This window comes from Pangasianodon hypophthalmus, chromosome 24 (assembly GCF_027358585.1).
Source record: "Pangasianodon hypophthalmus isolate fPanHyp1 chromosome 24, fPanHyp1.pri, whole genome shotgun sequence".
Taxonomy (NCBI): domain Eukaryota; kingdom Metazoa; phylum Chordata; class Actinopteri; order Siluriformes; family Pangasiidae; genus Pangasianodon; species Pangasianodon hypophthalmus.
This window is the reverse complement of record NC_069733.1, coordinates 15455275-15478277: the sequence shown is the minus strand read 5'-3', so window position 1 is coordinate 15478277 and position 23003 is coordinate 15455275. Positions and strand designations below refer to the sequence as shown.

Below are 23003 nucleotides of genomic sequence, written 5' to 3'. Positions count from 1 at the left end.
TTTAAACATTTATTTTTAGACAGAAACAAAATTGTCTGTCAATAGAATAAGAAAATTTAAAGCTTGAAATTAGTAGAGATGTCTAGAAATTAGTTGAATAATCTCTAACATTTGGTTTAGGAAATATAAGATCAATTTGACTAGATTCAAGATATTTTCGGTTGCTAAGATGACTTTTTGTGTAGTGCATAATTGATAGTCATTCGTTTAGAGCCTATATCTAGTGACGCAAAGGTCATTTAGCCAGAAAGTGAACGAAGTGTTAGAAATAAAACGTGAGATCTTAAGCCTTCAAAAAAAAAAAAAAAAAAAAAAGGATTTTCTGCCTAAAGGCCGATTTATACTTTTACGTACACGTCTCTACATGCACGTCAGGACGTCATGCGTGACTAACTATAAACGAAGTGAATTCTCACTGCAAGCATTTTTCAAGTGTATTCTTGAAGTCTGTTTTCAGCAGTATGAGGGGCTCTTGTATCCAAGCACTTTAATGTAACTAGTGTTTAAATCCACAATTCTGTCAATCACAGACTGATGGATGCTTTAGTTTTTATTTTTATTGACTTGCACTGTGTGTATTTATCACCTACACTGTGTGTATTTTGGGAGTCCGGTAGAAGAAAGAGAAACTAAATTGCGTGATCCTGCAGGATTAAACTATATATTTATAGTAACACAATATCACGTCTGTAGTTTTCCATTAATAAATTTATTATAGTCACGTGATCATATCGCTGTGTGTGAAGCATACATGAAACGCAGGTGAAAAACTCACTGTGTTCATTTGTACTTGTTGCTCAGTGTGAGAGTTTTATCATAGAGGAGAAGTGTTTATTAACGACTGAGAAAGTCGGAAGTCTGAGAGATTAACAGAGTCAATATGTTTAAACTGAGATTTTGTCTCATATCCCTAAAACCACAGGAGGTGAAGACACACTCAGTGTGAGACAGACCACCTGTCTATAGATACCAGACTGATAGATACCTGTCTATAGATAAAACTACCTGTCTACAGATACTCACACACCACAAAATGTACGCAATTCTTCCTGAAGCAACAGATGATGAATGTAGTCACTTTAAAAGCTGCTCCGCATTTCGTAATTACTGATGAACAAGCTGTTGTAAATAACTAGCCGTCGTAAATCACTAGCGGTCGTAAATAACTAGCTGTCATAAAGACTAGCAAAGCAGTCTTCGCTTTGATGCTTTACATTCTTGCAAGTTTCAATTCAATTTGCGTGAATTACGCAATCCATTGTTCAATTCCAGACCCTCCTTAGATGTCACATTCAGATTAGGGCTTTTAGATGTGAGGTTCATATCAGGGTTTTGATTTGATTCTTCTTAAGATGTTGGTTTTAGATGCAGAATTTCATTCAGTTCCATTCAAACCAAAAAATCTGTAAATCTGTAAACTCTAAAACACTTCGGATTAAAATGGCTGACTTTGCTACACACCCAAATTTTAAAAAAAAAGAAAGAAAAAAATGAAAGTGAGTTTTTTTAGTTTATTACATTTGATATTTAGACTTGAATTCTCGACTGAGAAGATGAGGATTAATTTTCTATAACAGCAGCTCGCACAGGTATGCATAAATACAGGTATGAATGAATTCGCTCTTACGAATATGTTAACGTTTCTATAGCAATAGCTCATTCACAGGGACTTGTAAGACAGAAGCTCTCTATAACGTAAGAATAAAAATTAGGGTTGTAGGAATTGAGTCTCCAGACGTTTTCTGTATTGTTATGGAGTGTCTTGGCAGTTGGTCTTGTCTCGCTAAATAGTCTTGATCTCCAACGAGAGTTGGTGTTGTCTTGTCTTTTTGCACACAAAATGTGTGACAAGAAGCAGTTCTTGACAAGATGTACACTATATATTTGTATTAACAGAATATCATGATTGTAGTTTCCCGTAAATAAATTCATCATACAGTAACGTGATCTTATCGCTGTGTGTGAAGCATACACGAACGCAGGTGAAAACTCCCTGTGTTCTTTTATACTCGCTTTTCAGTGCGAGAGTTTTATCATAGAGTAGAAGTGTTTATTAAAGAAATTGAGAAATTAACAGGGTGAATATGTTTAAACTGAGATTTTTACACTCACTTTCACGTTTCTGTCACTTTCATAAAGCAGTTTTGGAGCATAAGCTCGTCTACAGAAGACGGAAAGTTCTGGATGCGACGAGGGAAAATTTACTGTTTACACTTTATTGTTTAGTTTCCATGTACACAATCAGACACGCCTTCCAGCCAACCAACCAGAGTCCACCTGACACATAGCACTGAAGAGACACACAACATGCAGTTAGCTCATGGGAGGACCGCATGCTAGCAAGTTTCTGAGTGCCGCATTTACCCATGATCCCCCTCTCTGCATCGAACACAAAGTATAAATCGACCTTAATACATATATACTATAAAAGTTTAAAAGTTTGAAATGTACTCAGACAGCCCTGATATTATCTCAGTTGGTCCGTTTCTTTATTGAGCTCATGTTATTGTCCCTGCTGCCTTTAGTCAATAGTAACACAATGATATCGGAAAAGAACGACAGAATCTTGTTTGAGAAATATCATTTGGCAAAACTGTATTCTTTTTTTAATAACCGATGATATAAAAACAGTTCTCGGCACTGGACTCGGACGTTAAACCTCTGTTATATTCTACATTTCCTCCAGGATCCAGGCTAATCCAGGATATGAGCTTCATATGACGTCTGTTTGAAGCTCATTGCAACATATGAATCAGTGGCTGTTTACCAGAAGCCTATAGGTAAACCAGAAAAGTCTCAAACGAGCACTGTGAGTCCCCAATCGAGTCACGGAGGAGCTCAATCCTGATTGGATTTGTTCATCTGCAGTGATTAGGGGGTCTGCGACAGGCTCTGCGCTGGATCACTGAGATGAGACCGGTAATCAATGTTCTAATGCCATTTGATCCACTTCCCAGGGCATGCTCCCAAAACTTTAGCGCTTATAAACATTCACTTATTGTATAGCAGAAAGGAAATGCAGTCACAGACACATACAGTATATACACACACATGTAGATCTAAACACATGCGTGCACGTACAATAGGGTCCAAAAAATCAGACACCAGACACCAAACTATTGCATTTACATTATACATTATACAGTTATTTAAAAAAAACTAACATGATTTCCCAAAAAGGAGATATATAATTTAAAATGTAATTATGTATAATTATATATATAATATAAAATATAATATAATTTAAAAAAAGGTCTGACAACCATTAACATTGTGTGTATTTGGAGTGTATAAGTGTGATCATTTTAACAGCATATCTGGTGCCACATTGATATTAAAATGTGAAATAAATTGTGTGTGAACATTGTATGAGATAGATTTCAAATTTTAAAGGAATTTTCAAGCAGCTCAAAACCATCTTCATCCCATGACCTCAGTAGTATTTTTTTCTTTTTTTAATACTAGTGTGACAACATTATAATTTCCCAGCATGACAGGGTATTTTTTTATATGTTCAGGTCAGTTTTTACCAAAAAAATAATAATCTTATTTCATTGCAGAGCTGTGATCATTTTGAGTTACCTGAGAATAAAAATGAAATGAAATAAAATATAGTGATATACAGGCAACTAACAAAACTTTGGAGTTGCATTTAAAAAAAAAAAAACTTTGATTAAAAATTATCAATAGTAGAAATAAACAGAACATAAAAACCTATATAAAATTGTAACATTATACAACTGATTTTACAACTGTAAAGACTAATCAGCTTCTAATCCGCAATAGTGTATTGTGAATAGAGTGCATAGAGAGAGACAAAGAGTAAGCGACAGAGACAGAGATCAGACAGAGAGAAAAATAAGACAAAGAAAAACAGCCAAAGACCAGAAAGAGAGAGACACAGAGAGGCAGACAGAGAGACAAACAGAGCGATCAGAGAGAAACAGAGAGAGACAAAGAGAGACAAAGAGAGCAATGACAGACGGAGAGAGACTGTCAGAGACAGGCATAGAGAGAAAGACAGATCAGAGAGACAGAGAGACAGAACTAACAGAGAGCAGAGAGAGGCACAGAGAGAGAGAGATCAGAGAGACAAAGAGAGACAAAGCAGAGAGAGACAGACATAGGGTAGAGAGATCAGAGAGAGAGAGACAGAACTGACAGAGAGACAGAGAGAGACAGAGGTCAGAAAGCCAAAGAGAGACAGAGAGAGCACAGAGAAACAGAGATCAGAGGGGCAGATACAGACAGAGAGAGACAGACAAGAGAGAGCACAGAGATAAAAAAAGAAAAAGAGATAAAGAGAGACACAGTGAGACCAGAGAAAAACAGATATAGACAAAGAGAGACAGACAGAAATATTCTCCTTTCCTATTAACACTTGGACATTAAAGACCCTAGATTTTTTTTCCTAGCCAGTAACTTCAACTTGTGAAGAAGCTAACGAACTGCTCCTAGTATTTGTGCAGCATCATTTTTCATACTCTTTGTGACTATAGCAAAGCACACAATGATGTCCAACCAGCAAAAAACAAAAACGACATTCTGTCTACTAATATCCAGTCTCCGACATACACACACACATACACACACACACACACACACACATACATACACAGCACCCTCACCTCCATCCAGGTGCTGTATATTAAATATTATTGAATGGTTGTGGTACTCACCTGGGAGTGTGTGCATCGTCGACGCGGTTCCCCAGCTGGAACTCGTGTGATTTGCTGCGGTGCAGGGAGCTGAAGCCAGGCAGCAGGTGGATGAGTTTGCGGTTGGCGGGTGGTGGCGTGCCTGGTGCCTTCACCTTGTTTCGGCGGCGTAGTGGTGGTGTGCCCGGTGGCGTCATGGTGTTCACCACCAGTGGAGTGCGTGGGGGAGTGTGAGGAAAGTGCCTCTGCCTGGGAGATGGGGGTAGAGAGCGGTGTCCTACATCCAGCATGCCCAGCGGTGTCAGGCCCGGGTAGACGTCCACGCACAGCCGCTCAGGCTGCGGGTAGAAAGTCGGAGGAGCCAGGGCCTGAGGGCTGTGGCACAGAGCATGGGTGTAGCGTGACTGCGGCTTTGGGCTCTGCGAGAGCTGCAGTCGCACCCACTGCCCGGGGTCGGGGGTACCGGCTGGTGTGTTCTCTTTCCCCGACTCAGACGTTGGCCACTGGATGGACCAGTCCTGCTTAGGCTGAGTGCTGCCAAGTCCTACACACATGAGAGGCAGAGTGGTGTGAGGACATTTACAAAATCTGAAAAACTGAAAATATTTTACAGAATACACGTAAAGAGAAACAAACAAACAAGCAGTGGATTGTGAGAAGAGAAGAGAAGAGAAGAGAAGAGAAGTGAAGAGAAGGATAAAAAAATTGACAAAAATGAAGAGAAGACAAAAAGGAACACAAAAAGAGAAGAGAAGAGAAGGATAAAAAAAATTGACAAAAATGAAGAGAAGACAAAAAAGAACACAAAAAGAGAAGAGAAGCGAAGGATAAAAAATTGACAAAAATGAAGAGAAGACAAAAAAGAACACAAGAAGAGAAGGATAAAAAAATTAGACAAAAAAGAAGAGAAGACAAAAAGGAACACAAAAAGAGAAGAGAAAGATACATGAGACAGAAGAGAAGAATACAAAATGAGACAAAAAAAGACAAAAAGAGAACATAAAAAGAAGAGAACAGAAGAGAAGGATACGTGAGACAGAAGAGAAGAGAAGGACACATGAGACAGAAGAGAAGAGAAGAGAAGAGAAGTTGTGAAGAACGGCGAGTCTGATACCATGAGTCACATGGCGGATCGACATTGAGAAGAAGTCAGACAGCATCTATCACAACAAAACAGAGACAGCATTGAAAAAAGGAAATGAAAAGCAATGTGTGTGGAAAGGCAGTCTACTCCACCGTGTCGGAGAGTGATGGCAATGGTGACAGTGTGACAGCAAACTTTTATTATGCAACGAAGACGGTGGAAATGCAGGCAGACTTTCATGGAAGAAGAAGTCAAAATGTGACAGTGCTTCACCTCCATTACTGTGCAATTTGTCGTCCTCAAGTTGTTCTTGGAAAAAAGAATAACAAATACATATTCATTAGCGTGACACGAGGCATTTTCACATCGCAACTTGTTGACCTCAGAGGTTAGAACAGCTCTCGCTGACAACATGTCCAGCCTTCAAATGTGTCAGGAGAGAGTTAGAAATGATTACTTAAAAATTATAATCATAATTTCAGCTATCACACAAATCAACCAATGAGGCCTGTTGGCCTTTGCACTCACATTTAAAGTCCATTAACTCACGGCCTAGTTTGACAGGACGGCTTTTGATGTGCGGATTCTGCAACTCTTGTATACATCCACTTTCTTGTTTCTAGCCTCTGCTCAGTAATATGATAATTCAGTGCTAATGCGCCTTTACAGCCTGCATTAGAGTCTTTTTCCCTCTAAACACCCTCTGCACTGCTTGTGAACTTCTCCTATTTGTGAGCCACCTTTTGTTCCAGCTGATAAGCTCTCTCTCTCTCACTGAAGAGGTTTTGTGCTCCTATTAAAGCCTAAATGAAGAGAAAAACGTCAGCAGGAGGGCGCATTAAAAGCTCGCAGGTTGTGTGGCGTTTCATTGTGTTTAAGCACTTTGCGCTTTATTTCCTAAAGCCTTGCTGAAAACTGAGTGAAGAGGCAGCTACTCCAACACATCAGGATATGTTTTCACGCGCAATAGCTGCCACTTTACCGGCTGATGATGGAATAATGGAATGATATTATATTACTACACTCTTATTTGCAGGTCGTTTCGGTATGATAAGATAAATCTAAAGCACGTAAGTACGTCTGCGAATTGTTTCAAATGGCTTACAAACAAATCGTTTGGATTTCAAGTAAACAATCATTTAATTTTTTTTAAATGGCTATGCAAACAGATGTTGTATTAGAATTTTTTACTATGCAGTTCAGCTGCTACTTGATTTAACTCACCAGAAGCACAGATAGTTCAGAAACCTTCTACCAGACCACATTTATTTCATTTTTTGATCATTACGATCATCGAGATTGGGGTCATTTTGCCTCATAGCTCCAGAGCAAAGCCAGTCCCACTTTATATTCAGTGTCTCTAATAGTTTTGCGAGCTTGTTTCTGCAATGTAGGAGGAAATATTATTCAGATTCATCTCACAAATCACAATTGTGAGATATTAACTTGCAGTTGTGAGGAAAAAAGGTCACAGCTGCATAAATATAACTCGCAATTACAAGATGCAAAGTCGCAATTGCGAGATAAATCTGCATAAAATTTTCACATACATGGCAGAATCAAGCTGCATAGTTACATATAAACATATACATTAGGGGTGTAACACAATGCCACTATCTATAGCTACATCTGTACTTGTTTAGTGTTCCAAATATTAGTACCTATATTTGTATTTAAACTAGAATGGGTTTTTTTTTTGTTGTAATTTTGTCTCTACGACCTGGGAACACTACAAAACTAGAAGAAAAAAAATTCATTCATAAACTACAACAACAACAAAAAGCAATCTTCAGGACATAACTTTATTCACCTCCTGAACTAGATGTCCTGTGGAACTTTGTGAGAAGATTTCTATTTTCTACCTCTACCTTGGACTGAGTAAGCAAGTTATCTAAGTTTCAAAGCATTGATTTCTTTCCCAAATCAAGGAACTATTGATTATCATTGACAGCAGTAGCCACCTAATAATATTTTATCGGATTTACTTTAGTTTTTTGGGTTTGTTGTGGTCGAGAAAGATCAGAAAAGTTAGCTTGACATGCTCAGAGAACTACTTGGAACACTGCTGCTCCTAGGCAAAATTGGGTCATTTTCATTATAATGTCCAGAAAGTTTTTTTTAAATATTGATAAAGAGCGATCATTTAAGAATGATGAAAAACACACGCAATGAACATTGTTAAAAAAATTATTATATTATTTATATGCTGCCATGTGCACAGCGTGCACTCTGCATGGGCTATATGGAGCACAGCTCTACATAAATAAATCAGAAATGCGTGCGCACCACTGTTAGCTTGTTTCCCCATGCAAAGACTGAGAAACAGATGAAAAATATATCTCCCTTGTCCAATGCCCAAACTTTTTGGGCTAGTGTTAAATCTTTTCATGTTTCAGGTTTTTGAGATTTATTTGAGGTGGAAATTTTGCTGAAACCTGGCAACCGGCCAGCAAGCTTTGCTTTCAAGCTCTGCAGGAAAGTGTGAAAAAACCATTTTTTTTTGTTTCATCCTGTGGGATCCCAGTCCCGAGGCACACATCAAGTCTCAAAATGAAGCTTTCTGGTAAGCTTTGTATTAAAAATAAATAAATAAATAAATAAATAAATAAAAAGAATACTGCACCTCCTATTTGTATTCATTTAGAACACATTGATTGGTTACATCCCTACTATACATGCAGCTATAATGTAAGCACTGAGGGTGTGTGCACTGTTCCAGATTACAGCAGCACATCCTATAACACTCGTCTCATGTTCAATTTTGTCTTGTGTAGGACATAGGTGTATCTTGACAGTTCTAACATGACTTCCTCTCACGAAAGAAAATTTTATCTTGTGCTGTGTCTTTGGATGATACAATTTTATTTTCTCTCTCACTAACACAAGCTAGAAAACCCTGAAGAACAAATTAAATCTCAGTGCACACGAGAGGCAGAAAAGAGAAAAGCAGACCTTTATAGAGCTGGACATTTACACAAAAATATATTGAACATAACTGATTTTTGCTACAGTTAAAAAAAACAGTGGGGAAGGAAAGGCATGAACAAATCATTTACAATCAAGTTTAGTGTCAAGCTTGGAGAAAATCAAACGTAGAAAATTCAAATCTAATTAGATCAGAAGGGAACCGTAATAGAAAAAAACTTTACAATTCAGGCTAGCAAACATCTGAATGAGGTTTTTACTCATTACACTATTCTTTATATATTGAAAAATATAATTATAAGATCAACTCAACTGTGTGGTGCAAATCAGAGTGTCTGGTATGACTATGGAATAAACTGGAAATTGATTCGATTAGTTAGATATGTTAGATAACTCCTAAGGTGTTGGAGTAGCTGAGAGGAGGCTGGAAAGCTCTTCATCCTCTCCTCCCAGTGTCCTCTATGTAAGTGGCATGCTCGCACTCCGAGTGACTCTTAGAGGACGGTGGGAGTGTAGGAGTGTGTGACACGCCATATTAGCACCCCTACGGGCACAGCGAGGCAAGCTGGAGGGCCCTTGTCACATGTTGATGCGGCACCGTGGAAGAGGCACAAACAAGTCTTTTAATTATGCTGGGAGATGACAAAAAAATAAATAAACTGCAACCCCACCCACTGCTTGACATGTTAGGGCAAATCCGAAATCACTCAAAATTTGTTCAGCTAAAGTGAAGACAGACGACATAACAAGTGCTTTTCAGCGGCACGATAAACTCCTTCAACCCTGCAGAGTCATAAACACACCTGACTTGACTCGGATCAGACACGTTGGTTGGGAAAGCACAAACTCCTTACATATTATATATTATACTGTACGTGAAGTTGTGCTTTAGTGAAATGACTGTTTGTGGTTTAGTTGTACTTTACTGCGAGACCAAGATCAAGATGCAACCAAGGATGCAGAGGTGGCCAGTATGGAAGGATAGAAACGTCCCTGTTATTTGCAGATGATGTTCTTTTGGCACCTTCCAAACTGGACCTCTGACAGTTTCCCCCTGTCACTGGGAGGTCATGAGATTGAATAACGATGATGTCACCAAGATATGTGACCAGGAGACCAAGGAAGCAAAAGTAGCCATGCTCTCTGGGTGGAAGGGATGACACACTTTCTCTCCAACTGTGAGCTCAGGTATGCAGAAAAAGGCAGAAAGCACTTTCCTCCAAGTGTGTTACACTGCCTTGTGAAGCAGCATGAGCAGCAGATAAAAAAGATATGCTTGGCTGGCTTCACACGTCTCGGAGGAAGCATGTGTTAGCCTTCAACTTTCCATGGTTGTCCCCCATCAAGGGACGGGGACAATTAGCCAGTGGGTAGGAATTGGCTAGACCAAATTGGAAAGAAAAAAGGGGTGGGGGAACAGAGTGGGATGCTCCCTTCAGGTGAGGGTTGAGACCTTGCCCCTGGCAGAGGAGTTTCTTGGGATCTTATTCACTAGTGATGGAAAAATAGAGCACAAGATTGACACAGACTGACTGGTTTCTGGTGGTGAAACAGGAGTTTGGAGACAAAGAGCTCTGTTTACTGGTCCATCTAGGGCCCTTTCCTATGGTCATCTACGGTTACGAGCTGTGGGTAGTGATGTAAAGAATAAGGTCGTGAATACAGGGTGCAGGGTTGCTGGGCTTACACTCTGTGATTAGGGCGAGGAGCTTGGCACTCCGGGAGAGCCTAGAAGGAGAGCTGCTGCTTCTCCAAATTTAGAGGAAGCATTTGAGGTGGTTTGGGCTCTTTACAAGGATGCCCCTGGTCGGCTTCTGCTAGAGCTGTGTCAGACATGCTCCACTGGACAGAGACCCCAGATCTGCTAGACTATATCTCACAGCTGGCTTGGGGTTCCCTCAGAGGGATCTGAACTCTTTAGCCAGGGATTGAGGAGCTGACCTTCTGAGACTGTTACCATGGCGAACCCCACAAGGAAAAGTGGAAGAAAAATGAATGAATGAACGTGACAGCAAACATTAACTGTATTTTAACTAAATTAACCCGACGATTGTGTGTTAATTTTCTCTAACAATAGTTCCAGCTTTTTGTTAAATCACATATTTATACAGTATTAATGTGCTCCTTCGAACATGTTATCACTTGTATTGTAACAGCTCAGTCACAGGGACATGTACAGAAGATGGTTTATACATGAGGAACCCTAGAGAATCCCATGCTGTGACAAAACTCTTGTTTATTTTGTTCCTATACTATGTAGCTCTCCTACTTTGACCTGATTCAACCTGTCACAGTAATGCAAACAAGATTAGGCAGCAGTGTGGCCTTGCTTGACCCTGTCCAACAGCCCCAAATTCCACCTCCACACTGTCCCACTTCTCCATGTAGAACAGGTAATGCCGAAAGACCATGCAGGATTTATTTGGGTTACTCATAAAGCCTTTCTTAACTGTTTTAAAGGACACTAATTAATTAATGGATGCTTTAGTTTATCAACGCCAAAAAAAGTGCCTCTGGCTTCTTGTTCAAAATGGCTCACCAAGCAGAAAATAACACTTGCCCTATCTTCTATAATTAATTTAAAATGAAGCCTTTTAATTCTGCACTGGTGGAACACCTACCCATCTACTGACGCCTGAAGACTCATAAGAAGACTCAGCGCTTCTTAAAGCACTGGTACACAATGTCAGCCTCAGCATCTATGTTGTGTTGTATTTATTGTGTTGTACATATTGCACTCGCACAATATCTATTTATTGTTTTGTATTTTGTTGTCTGCTCGCACTGTGACTTTTCCTAACTTGTACTACATGTTGTCTGATTGTAGTAATGTGTAGGTCTTATTTAGTTCTGTGTAGTCTCATGTGGTTCTTTGTTGTTTTATGTAGCACCACAGTCCTGGAGGAACGTTGTTTCGTTTCACTGTGTACTGTACTAGCTGTATATGGTTGAAATGTTAATAAAGCCACTTGATATGACTTATTCTGGTGATTATCTTGTCATTTGATCAATGACCTCTGTCTCTAAATACTCTTATTATTTTTATTACTCTTCTGTTGTTATTATTAAATGTTCATTTGAGTGACATTTGTAGTTTGAAGACTGCTTGTGACTAGTATTTGCAGCAATTCTCATTACAAGCATTTAAACACTAACAGCTACACTGTGTAATACCTCACCTGTCCACCAGAGGTCTCAATCACCAGAAGTCCACTGTGAGTTCGCAATGTTACCTGGACTTTTGCCTTGATTATGAGTGTCCCTGATGTGGCGTGATTTTGAAAGGAATGTAGTTGTCATGTTAGCTAGCTAGTTTGTTTTTACATAACTATGACAAGTAATATTCTGAGAATAGAGTATCAAAACTCATATGCCACTTAACAATTAAAAGTTTTCCTCACTGAAGCATGCAGGATCAAAGATCACCTTGACGGACTTGCCTTTTCCCATTGAAATGATTTCATCCTTTTGTGTTTTACCGTGACACAGTTAAAGATGTTTGTTAGGGGGGTGGAAACTAAAGCCAGCAAAAGCCAGTTACACCAGTGAAATGCACCATAAATCTAAGTGCCGCACATAGAACTGTTGAGTTTAGCATTGGTGAACTTTTACAGATGAATTCATATCATCAACCACTAGCATAAATTGCTTCAGGCGTTTTGGCCAAAATGGAGGAAGCGCTAACATTAGCAGTTTGCAGACATAAGAATCCAATTGTAAATTATTCCATTAAAAAAGAGTAAGTCAGAATAGACCATTTAACTATCTTTTATATTGTGCTGTATTTGCTGTTCATGGTTGGCAGGTTAGATATCTTGCTTCCAACATACAAAACTCAGCATGTTCTTAAAAATTGTTTAAGCACCCAAATTAATTTAAGAATTTTGAGGTGTACTTCTAATTCACACTACAATATCTAATACTCACAGCTAAAATGTTACGCAACTAGCAATTAGGAAATTGCTAACTGAAACAAAATGGACGACTGTTTTTCTTGTCAATCTTCTGGTCCCACCTTGGTCACAGTGGAAAAGATGAACTGGCTAATGAATCAGGAAGAATAGTGCTATTGTGGTGGACCTCTTTGCAAGGAGTAGCTCATTGTCTGCTGCTAATAAAGATACACCGAGCTCGGTGTAGAAAACACATTTCATACATGTTTCTTTAAATTAATCAGGAGAGATGTAAATTCCTGCCTTATTGCCTGGCAACGGCACCTCGCACATCTGAGAGTGAGCCAAGAACATATTCTCATGCTAGCACAATACACAAAGGAAAGCAGATATTAGCATTTAGTAAAAAGAAAGAACTCTCAAGAGACACCAGGGAGACAATATTGAATACTATTTTGAAACTGAACAACCCATGATAATCTCCATAGCCTTTTCCAGTGATTTTGAGGTGTAATGAGTCTGTTAATTAGAACAACAAGACTACTGAAGATAGCACACTCAACAAGCATGAAGTTTCTTTGGCTCATCGGAGGCTACGAGACTGGGTAATGAGTAGCAAGAAGTGGATCAAGAAGGAGAAATATGTTGGGGTAACACAAATGTTTGTGACGCCCTGCTACTCTTCATTAAAGCTTTCAGTACTTCCAGGGAAAAACATCTGCTCTTTATTTTCATATTTAGAGGTTTATCCTTGCGTTGGCTTTCAGACAGGGTTTATAAGAGCATATCACAAGCACATTTTTGCATGAAAATGGGTCACAACTCTTCAAATCTGGCCATGAAAATACCAATAGTGTGCAAAGGCAAAACAAATCTAACAGAAATCCCAATAACCCAGGGTTAACCAGCAAATTCCACATGCGCTAGCATCAAAACAGAGCTCCTCATCATTTAAGAAACAGTGTCAACCCTGTTCCTACTCTAAGCTTCAGAGCTTTAGTAATAGGTCCTCACTGGTTTTGGATGGTATTCAGAGTTGGCTGCGCAAGTTCAAAAGTTACATCAATATTCACACAGGGAAAGTTCCTTGTATTCAGAGTTGGTCTGCACATGCACTTCAGTTGGTTTTCTGACTGTCCCATTCAGATGCTTAAAAATCACTTGTGTGTAGTTCAAAGGCTGCCAGGCTTTTTTTAATAGAGGTGTTCGAGGTGGAGTTTTTCAATAGTGTTCAAATTGCCACCTTTAAACACAAGCTTTTAAGCTCAAAAAGACAGAAAATGAAAGAAGCTGACCAAGCACTCATCTGCTGTGCTTACAGCTTAATTTATGTAAGAGTAGTTCAAATTTTATTCATAAAATTGTACATTTTAAATAGTAACTCCTTGAGATAAGCAATGTCTCTGATATGCAATGGTCCTATTAAAAATGTCATGTTTGTGTAGAAGTGGGCGATATGACAAAAATATCATATCCTGGTATTTTAAGACATGCATTATTATATATAGGTCTCCTAACAAAGTGCCTGCAAAATACCAGTGTTGCATTTAAAAAAAATAAAAACTTGATGATACTTAATGTGTACAAAAAATAAATTTAAATTTAAATTCTGTTTAAAAGGTTCAGACAGCAGAATAGTTTATCAAATCCTCTTGCAGAGTTTGTAGTTTTTATTTTGCATAAAGAAATCATTAAAAAAGATATTACAATATCTGTGATATCTCAGAAAAGTGTATCATCGCATACTTTATCGCAATATCAATTATATAATTATTAGGGTCTCCCTGCCCTATGTTTAAGTATTTAATATTGATCTCAATGGCATTCCATAGTTTTTTGAGTGTATTTACGGCCCAAAATGTGACTTTCAGATTGACGGTTTGATTGTGGTTACATCAAAGTTGCAGACAATGGAGCTGGACTTACTACTGCTCCTCACTCAAGCCGATATTATGAAAGAAAAATTATTTTAGGCAAGCTGCACCTCACACATAACTTTTCAATAGTCTGTATTTATGTCTGAATATGGATGTGCACGGTGGTATTAAATCACTGCACATACTTAACTCTTGCAACTTTTAGTGCCACTTACTATAGGGGAGATTTTCAGATCTGAACTCACACACACACACACACACACACACTTGAAGCTCTAAGAATAAAAGACTATTCGCTAGTTTTTTGTGCGTTTGTACACTGTTATTTCTCTAGGGGAAGCCTGCACTTTCGTAAGCAGCAGACCCTCTGAGGCACTGGGCCCTGTTTAGTACGGGAAATTAAAAAAAGTCAACATTTGAGTTGGTAGGGCTTGCAGGCAGGTGACGGGTAAAATGAGGTCACTGATAGAACCATGCACTATGATTCATCTCCATGACGACAAATCTGTCAGATGAGATTTAAACTTTGACTATATACGTCACACAAAGGGATGATATACTGTATTTATCTCTCGTACAGAGTTAATAAGCGTGCAGTGTCTAACAGATGAGTCGGCTGTTGAAAGTTGAAGTGAGAGTAAATGACAGTTAATTGCTATAATTGATTTACGTGTGTGGCTCTGTTATTATCATAGGCACATTTTTTCCTGTTCGAAACACTGATATCTCAGATATCTAGACAAAGGAAATTAATCCAGTGTTCATGACAAACTCAGTAAAATGACCAGCTCCATTTTCTGTCTTATTTACTTCAAGAGAGAGTAGGGCCTCTCTAATGTAAGTTACGGTTTAAAACATTTTTAAAAATTGTTAGCATTGGTGAATTGCTGTGGTATAAGAGGAATAAAACACTTTGGGATGTGCTGCTATTGGAAAATAATCAGCTTTGGGGTGGTAACAGTGACTCCACTTGGTGTTGGTCGGCATCGCACCATGACGTTGTTGATTATTTTCCTATAACAGCGTGTTTTAATATTTCTCACTTGTAGAAGAAATGCATAATATGTCTTCATGTGTATCCAAGTCCAGTAAACGTATATTACTTCCTGTTTACTGATGGTTACACAATTTCAAACAATTTTGTTTAAATTTATATAAAAATTATTCAATTCACATGAAACGTACACAAAGACAAAGGCTATACAAAGGAAGACACTACATATTTTAATTTTTTTAAATAAGAAAATTCCCAAATTCTATAATAAACCACCAACTCCACTAATATTCATCTTAGTATCTTATTCATCTAACATTCATCACAAATTATATTTCTTTTTTTCCCCTATGTTTTGCTCTTAGTGTTTGCTCTGTTGTGTTCATTTAGCTTTAGCACAAAAGAAGCATATTAAACCTAGTCTATCACACTAACCGCCCTTAAATAAAACCATCCTTTGATAAATGTTTGTTAGCCTCGTTCTCTGGGTTGCTGTTAGTGAAGTTAGGTGCTAAGTCTATCACTCTCTCACACTCCTTTTTGAAAGGTTACATTTTCACATTATGTTTGCCAGTGAAAATGCCCATTAGTAGATCTGGAGTTTTAGTAAAGAGGACAGCAGGCCGTGTGATCGCACATCAAGAACAAGGAAGCCACCGTGTGAAAGACCAGTGACAGACAAGTGTGATCTCAAAATTACACACCTGTGTTGTCCATCTATAGCCGGCGTCCCACAGGACACAGTGAGGACCCACTCTGGAGTGTCTCCCATAATTACAACCATTGTTCCTCAACCATCAACGAGACACAGTCGCTCTTTATATGTCTTTATGTGAGACGATCGCTTCATGTTAGCAAGAGGACAGAAAAAACTAGACCTGTCGTTGAACCTGACTCATAAAATGAGAATTGCGTAACACACGGGGACTGATGAGAAGCTAAAAATGTCTGCAAACATATTCAAACCACCCTCAGCTCTTAGGTGACGCCTCTTCCTGTCAATCCGCCGGGGGGAAAGCAGAATTCAGGCAACAGAGTAACTGAGAGCTTCAGCAAAATGTCAGGAAAATATTAGCACTCTTAGTGTTGTCATCCTGCTGCTCAAGAATATGACAGGAAAGTTTCTGTTATCTCTTCTCTCTTTCTGTTATATCATGTAGATATGATTGGCACATCATAGAAAGAGCTCTTCTGCCCTCTGCTGGCACTGAAGTGCACAACAAGTGTATATTTCAACCTTACCTGCTCTGAGGCTTGATAATAATCACTTAAATCCTTGTTTTTAAGAACAAATTACAAATAAGGTTTGTTTAATTTTAGATACTATTTAAGTACATTTTTAAAATGGCACCCCTTTTTAAAACTTGAATTTTATTTGCTATGTATAAAGTCATTACACCACAATGCTGTTAAATAAAGCACTTAATATCTTGTTGCAGTTACGTATGAAAACAAATCAACCACCAGCATCCATTCTGATATATTTTCACAATTGTGTAGAAAAGCATATACTATTTGTGTTTATGGTTAATAGATTTATTACTATAAGAAGACACTATGAAAAGACAATTACTGTAACACTGAATTCAATTCCAGCCATGAAAAACTTGCATTAAATTATCGACAGTGAAATTTATTGGAATATCATCAAATACCAGTGGTGTCGTAAGCAAGCATTCCATATTTATTTAGCTGAGTTGATGTCCTTGCAGTACAACTTCAAAATAATCTGCAAGTGTTCAGTTATTGAAAAGGTAGGGTTTTACCTCATTATGTTGTGCTGCCCTCTACTGGCAGAATAACACTGCTGCACCCACCCCCTCAAACCCACTCCCAAACACACACACACACACACACACACACACACACACATAAATAAATAAATATATATATATATATATATATATATATACACCTGCATTACAACATTCCTAAACATATACACATCTGTTATATCTGCATTGCAACTCTTCTAAATATACACACCTGTTACACCTTCACTGCAATATTCCTAAACACATACACATCTGTTGCACCTGCATTACAGCATTCCTACACATATAGAAACCTGTTACACCTGCATTACAGCATTCCTAAACATATATAAACCTGTTACACTTCCATTACAGCATTCCTAAACATATACACACCTGTCACACCTGCATTACAGCATTCCTAAACATATAGAAACCTGTTACACCTGCATTACAGCATTCCTAAACATATACACACCTGTTACACCTGCATTACAGCATTCCTAAACATATACACACCTGTTACACCTGCATTACAGCATTCCTAAACATATAGAAACCTGTTACACCTGCATTACAGCATTCCTAAACATATACACACCTGTCACACCTGCATTACAGCATTCCTAAACATATAGAAACCTGTTACACCTGCATTACAGCATTCTTAAACATATATAAACCTGTTACACCTGCATTACAGCATTCCTAAACATATAGAAACCTGTTACACCTCCATTACAGCATTCCTAAACATATACACACCTGTCACACCTGCATTACAGCTTTCCTAAACATATAGAAACCTGTTACACCTGCATTACAGCATTCCTAAACATATATAAACCTGTTACACCTGCATTACAGCATTCCTAAACATATATAAACCTGTTACACCTGCGTTACAGCATTCATAAACACATACACACCTGTTACACCTGCATTACAGCATTCCTAAACATATACACACCTTTTACACCTCCATTACAGCATTCCTAAACATATACACACCTGTTACACCTGCATTACAGCATTCCTAAACATATACACACCTTTTACACCTCCATTACAGCATTCCTAAACATATACACACCTTTTACACCTCCATTACAGCATTCCTAAACATATACACACCTGTTGCACCTGCATTACAGCATTCCTAAACATATAGAAACCTGTTACACCTGCATTACAGCATTCCTAAACATATATAAACCTGTTACACCTCCATTACAGCATTCCTAAACATATACACACCTGTCACACCTGCATTACAGCATTCCTAAACATATAGAAACCTGTTACACCTGCATTACAGCATTCCTAAACATATAGAAACCTGTCACACCTGCATTACAGCATTCCTAAACATATATAAACCTGTTACACCTGCGTTACAGCATTCTTAAACATATATAAACCTGTTACACCTGCATTACAGCATTCCTAAACATATATAAACCTGTTACACCTGCATTACAGCATTCCTAAACATATACACACCTGTCACACCTGCATTACAGCATTCCTAAACATATAGAAACCTGTTACACCTGCATTACAGCATTCCTAAACATATATAAACCTGTTACACCTGCGTTACAGCATTCTTAAACATATATAAACCTGTTACACCTGCATTACAGCATTCCTAAACATATATAAACCTGTTACACCTGCATTACAGCATTCCTAAACATATACACACCTGTCACACCTGCATTACAGCATTCCTAAACATATAGAAACCTGTTACACCTGCATTACAGCATTCCTAAACATATATAAACCTGTTACACCTGCGTTACAGCATTCTTAAACATATATAAACCTGTTACACCTGCATTACAGCATTCCTAAACATATATAAACCTGTTACACCTCCATTACAGCATTCCTAAACATATAGAAACCTGTTACACCTGCATTACAGCATTCCTAAACATATATAAACCTGTTACACCTGTTACACCTGCATTACAGCATTCCTAAACATATACACACCTGTTGCACCTGCATTACAGCATTCCTAAACATATACACACCTGCACACATGCACACACAGTGGTACCTCTTTCTTCCCAATCTAAACATTAGCTTACTAACCACAGCATAAAACTTCAGATTATGACTTTTCTTGCTATTCAGGGTAATAGTGATGGCTCACTCTCAGACAAAACCAGGCAAAACACAGTTCAACACAGAAAGAGCAGATAGGAACTACACAGACGGCCACGAACATCACAGTTAGCAGGGGTAACTCAAGAACGAAAGAAAGAAAGAAAGAGAAATAAAAGGAGAAATACTATTGACTATTCCTTTGTACAGACTATTCCTTTCTACAGTGAAACTTTTTGCCAGTGAGCATTTTTGTGTGTTATAAGATTGTTTATTTTATTGTGACTACATGAAACTGTAGTTCAACCTCCAGTGTCATTTTATCATTTTAAAAACAATTGCAATTAGTATTTGTAGCTCTCCAGAGTCATATCAGTTATTTCAAGTCCTGTTACTTTTAAATTGCATCTCAAATGCTGTACGATTCATTACATAATAAATACTATACATTGTGTACAACAACTGTAAAGCCCTAAATGTTTGGTTGAAATTTTTTGCTCTTATTTTGTGTCCATGGTGTATTAGAATTTTTCCACAAAAAAGAAAAAAAAAACAGCACCCACAGGTGGCTCCTCCCCTTTCTAGTGAAAACATACTACTTATATAAAAGTGAGTGTGCATTTGTGACATAGATAAAGTCTTACAAAGGTTGTATCACTGTAAGTATTTTAATAGCATAAATATTATGTCACTGTATCTTAAGCCCTAAATTCTTTCCTAGCATCATAATTGCTCACCCACCAGGTGTCACTCTTTTCATACAAACAATGTCAGAAAAACAATGTACAGATACACTTTTTGTTCTCCAAAGTACAAAGTACCCTAAAAATACAAACAGTAGTCTTACTATAACTCTAGAATTGAATTCTCCCAAACAAGTAAAAAAGATATGTCCTCAAAAGACCTACTTCAGTGAAAAGCACTTGTATATTATACCCCAATTCATTATGTATAGAGTGAACCTTTACTAACAGCTCCTGGGTGCTCACCTGATTTGTGGGCGGAGCGTAGGCAGGTGAGGGAGGCGTTCAAACGAGCACACTCGTCCCCACTTGCTCCAAACTTCTGCAGCGTCTCACACACCTCTTCATTCGACATGTCTAAAAGCGACTCAAGAGTCAGCTCACCTGGAGAGATCTCCTACAATACACACACACACACAGGACAAAAGGTTATACATCTCACGGGATTTCTACACACAGACTTGTGTGAAAAACAAAAACCATCAAGTGAGCAGCAGTTCTGCATGCATAAACACCTTGTTGATGAAAAAAGTCAGAAGAGAATGGCCAGACTGGTTCGAGCTGACTTACAGTAACTCAAATAACCACTCTTTACAACCATGGTGAGCAGAAAAGCATCTCATAATACACAATACACCAAACCTTAAGGCAGATGGGCTACAACACAATGGGTTCAACTATAGAAATATATGACACTATCAATTAATTCATAGATCCATTCATTTAAAGTACACAAAATGTGTTTTTATTATGCACGGATATCGAGGAGACAACATCTTAACCAGTATGACTGACTTTTTATGGATAAAATTAAAAACAATACTTTACTTAATATGAGCTGTAAGTACAATTTCATGAGCTCAGCTAAGTATCTTGTGACTATATTAAATTAAATTAACCCCTGGCACACTAGAAAAAAGCTAAATTTCAAAATTACAGGATGCTGGATCAAGTGCTGTTTACAGCCAACAAGCCCCTATAGACCTGTACTGACTTATAATCAAATCTGTCCCCTTTCTGTATCCCAGATATGAAGTACCAACAACTAGCAAGAGTAGCTAAGAGTGTTTTCTTATATCTATGGTAATATCATGCTACACTCAGCAATTATAGGATAAACGAAACTTTAGAGAATCACCATATACAAAATGCAAAGCTTGAAAATTGGACGAGTAAATAAAATCGAGCACAGAAGGGAGGGTAAAGAAAAATCTTTTTTAAAAGAAAGAAAGAAAGAAAGAGAAAGAAAAAAAATAAATAAATAAAAACAAATATGAAGTGATAATATATATATGGCATAAAATAATAATCTGCTGGAAATATATATATATACATCAGGAATTATTATTTAGATCTCAGGTTTTTTTACTTATTCCAGTTATAAAATGAGTTTTTCCACTGCAGTGAGTAAATCCCTATCCAGACCAATCAATCTATCTGCAGTTCCTCCTCTTCACCAGCAGAGAGCTTCATCACCCTGGACAACAAAACTGCACAACTGCACTCAGCAGGACAAGAAATGCTAAATTTATCCCACACACTTCATTTTCTTGCCTGTGCTAAGGCACAGTTTCAATTTGAATACATTTTTAACTAGAAATACAGACATTACTATAAATAAAAACATTTTTGTTTTGCCCTAGGCAAATGTATGACCACTCAAAAACAGATCTGCAGTTTTGCAAGCCAAGCATTTCTGTACCTTTGTTCATCAGTTAAGAAATAAAAACAGATATTTCATCAGTACAAATGGTATATTCATTCAGTAGCCCTTGAATGTTTAAATATTGTTTAATTTTCAAGAAAAATCACTCAGAAACCTGTCTGGTTTTTGCCTTTGCAGTGTTATACTTCAGTTCTTACATTCAAATAAACTTTTCTACATTTCCAAATACAGGTTTTGTGTCAGGATCATAGGATAGAAAACAGGATTAGATGTCAGAGCTTCATTTACATGAAGTACATTAAGTATCCACTATACAATATATTACTAGTTATTTTTAACCAATGAGGCCAATATTATTGTACCACTGCAAAAAATGATATTTAAGCAAGTAAAATATCTTGAATATACACAAATGCAACTAATACTTCGCTTTTTTAGATTGTTTTTAACCATATATATGATTATTAAGCCTATTTCTAGATATTTTGTATTCATTTCAGGCTTGAAATTATTGTTTTCTATTAGAAGATAATTATGCCTACATCAAGGGTTTATTTTTTGAAAGAAGCAAAATTATCTGCCAGTAGAATAAGACCATTGTAAGCCTGAAATTAGTAAAGATGTCTAAAAACAGGCTTAATGGTTTAATATTTGTTATATAATATTCTCATAATGAGAAACATTTGATACCTTTTTACTGTATTCAAGGCATCTTCACTTGCTAAGACATCTTTTCTGGCAGTGAGATTGAGGATAGTTTGATTTTAAATGGACAACTTTATTGTCTTTAACCACTATTGGCCTAATTTTCAAATAATACTGCCACCTGAACATGCTGAATCACTGAAACTGTAACTGCTGATAGTCAGTTACCATATATAATGTACGATGCACAGTGTGGACGCATTAAAATATTAAAATATTGTCTGTATGTATTTACATTTATTCCCAATTTTAAGTTGTATACTTTTCTCTAAACCTGTGATATGCAATGTTATTGTACTAATGAAGAATTGACTGAGCGTACTGGTCTGAGCTGTTCCAAAAAAATTGTCCCCAAAGATGGTTATTTTCCTATAACATCATGTCCCAGCTAGTTTCTACTTTCCAGCAAGTTTCTATAACAGCCGTTTCTAGCTAGGTCCTGTTATCGTTTATGTTATAGCAGCTCCCTCACAAGCCTCTCTCTTGCCAAAAAAAACAGCTTGTCATGTTGTCATATTGTTGAGCACAAACTCCTCAGTTCTGAAGACATTCCTGTGTCAGAAAACTTTCTTATCGGTAAACAGCT

General features: G+C 37.6%; 1 protein-coding gene across 6 annotated transcripts in view; it reads right to left on the bottom strand.

Annotated features, from left to right (window-relative positions):
• Window positions 1-23003, bottom strand: part of ksr2 (kinase suppressor of ras 2) — a 106205-nt gene that overhangs the window by 71021 nt on the left and 12181 nt on the right. For 5 of the 6 annotated variants that reach the window (XM_034299107.2, XM_034299106.2, XM_034299109.2 and 2 more), the window contains exons 3-5: window positions 20293-20443; window positions 6016-6051; window positions 4680-5202 (exon numbers count right to left, since the gene is read on the bottom strand). In XM_034299107.2, coding sequence (XP_034154998.2) covers window positions 4680-5202; window positions 6016-6051; window positions 20293-20443 — 710 coding nt within the window. Of the gene's footprint in view, window positions 1-4679; window positions 5203-5772; window positions 5813-6015; window positions 6052-20292; window positions 20444-23003 lie in introns of those variants that run through there. The other variant, XM_034299111.2, reaches the window with a different exon arrangement.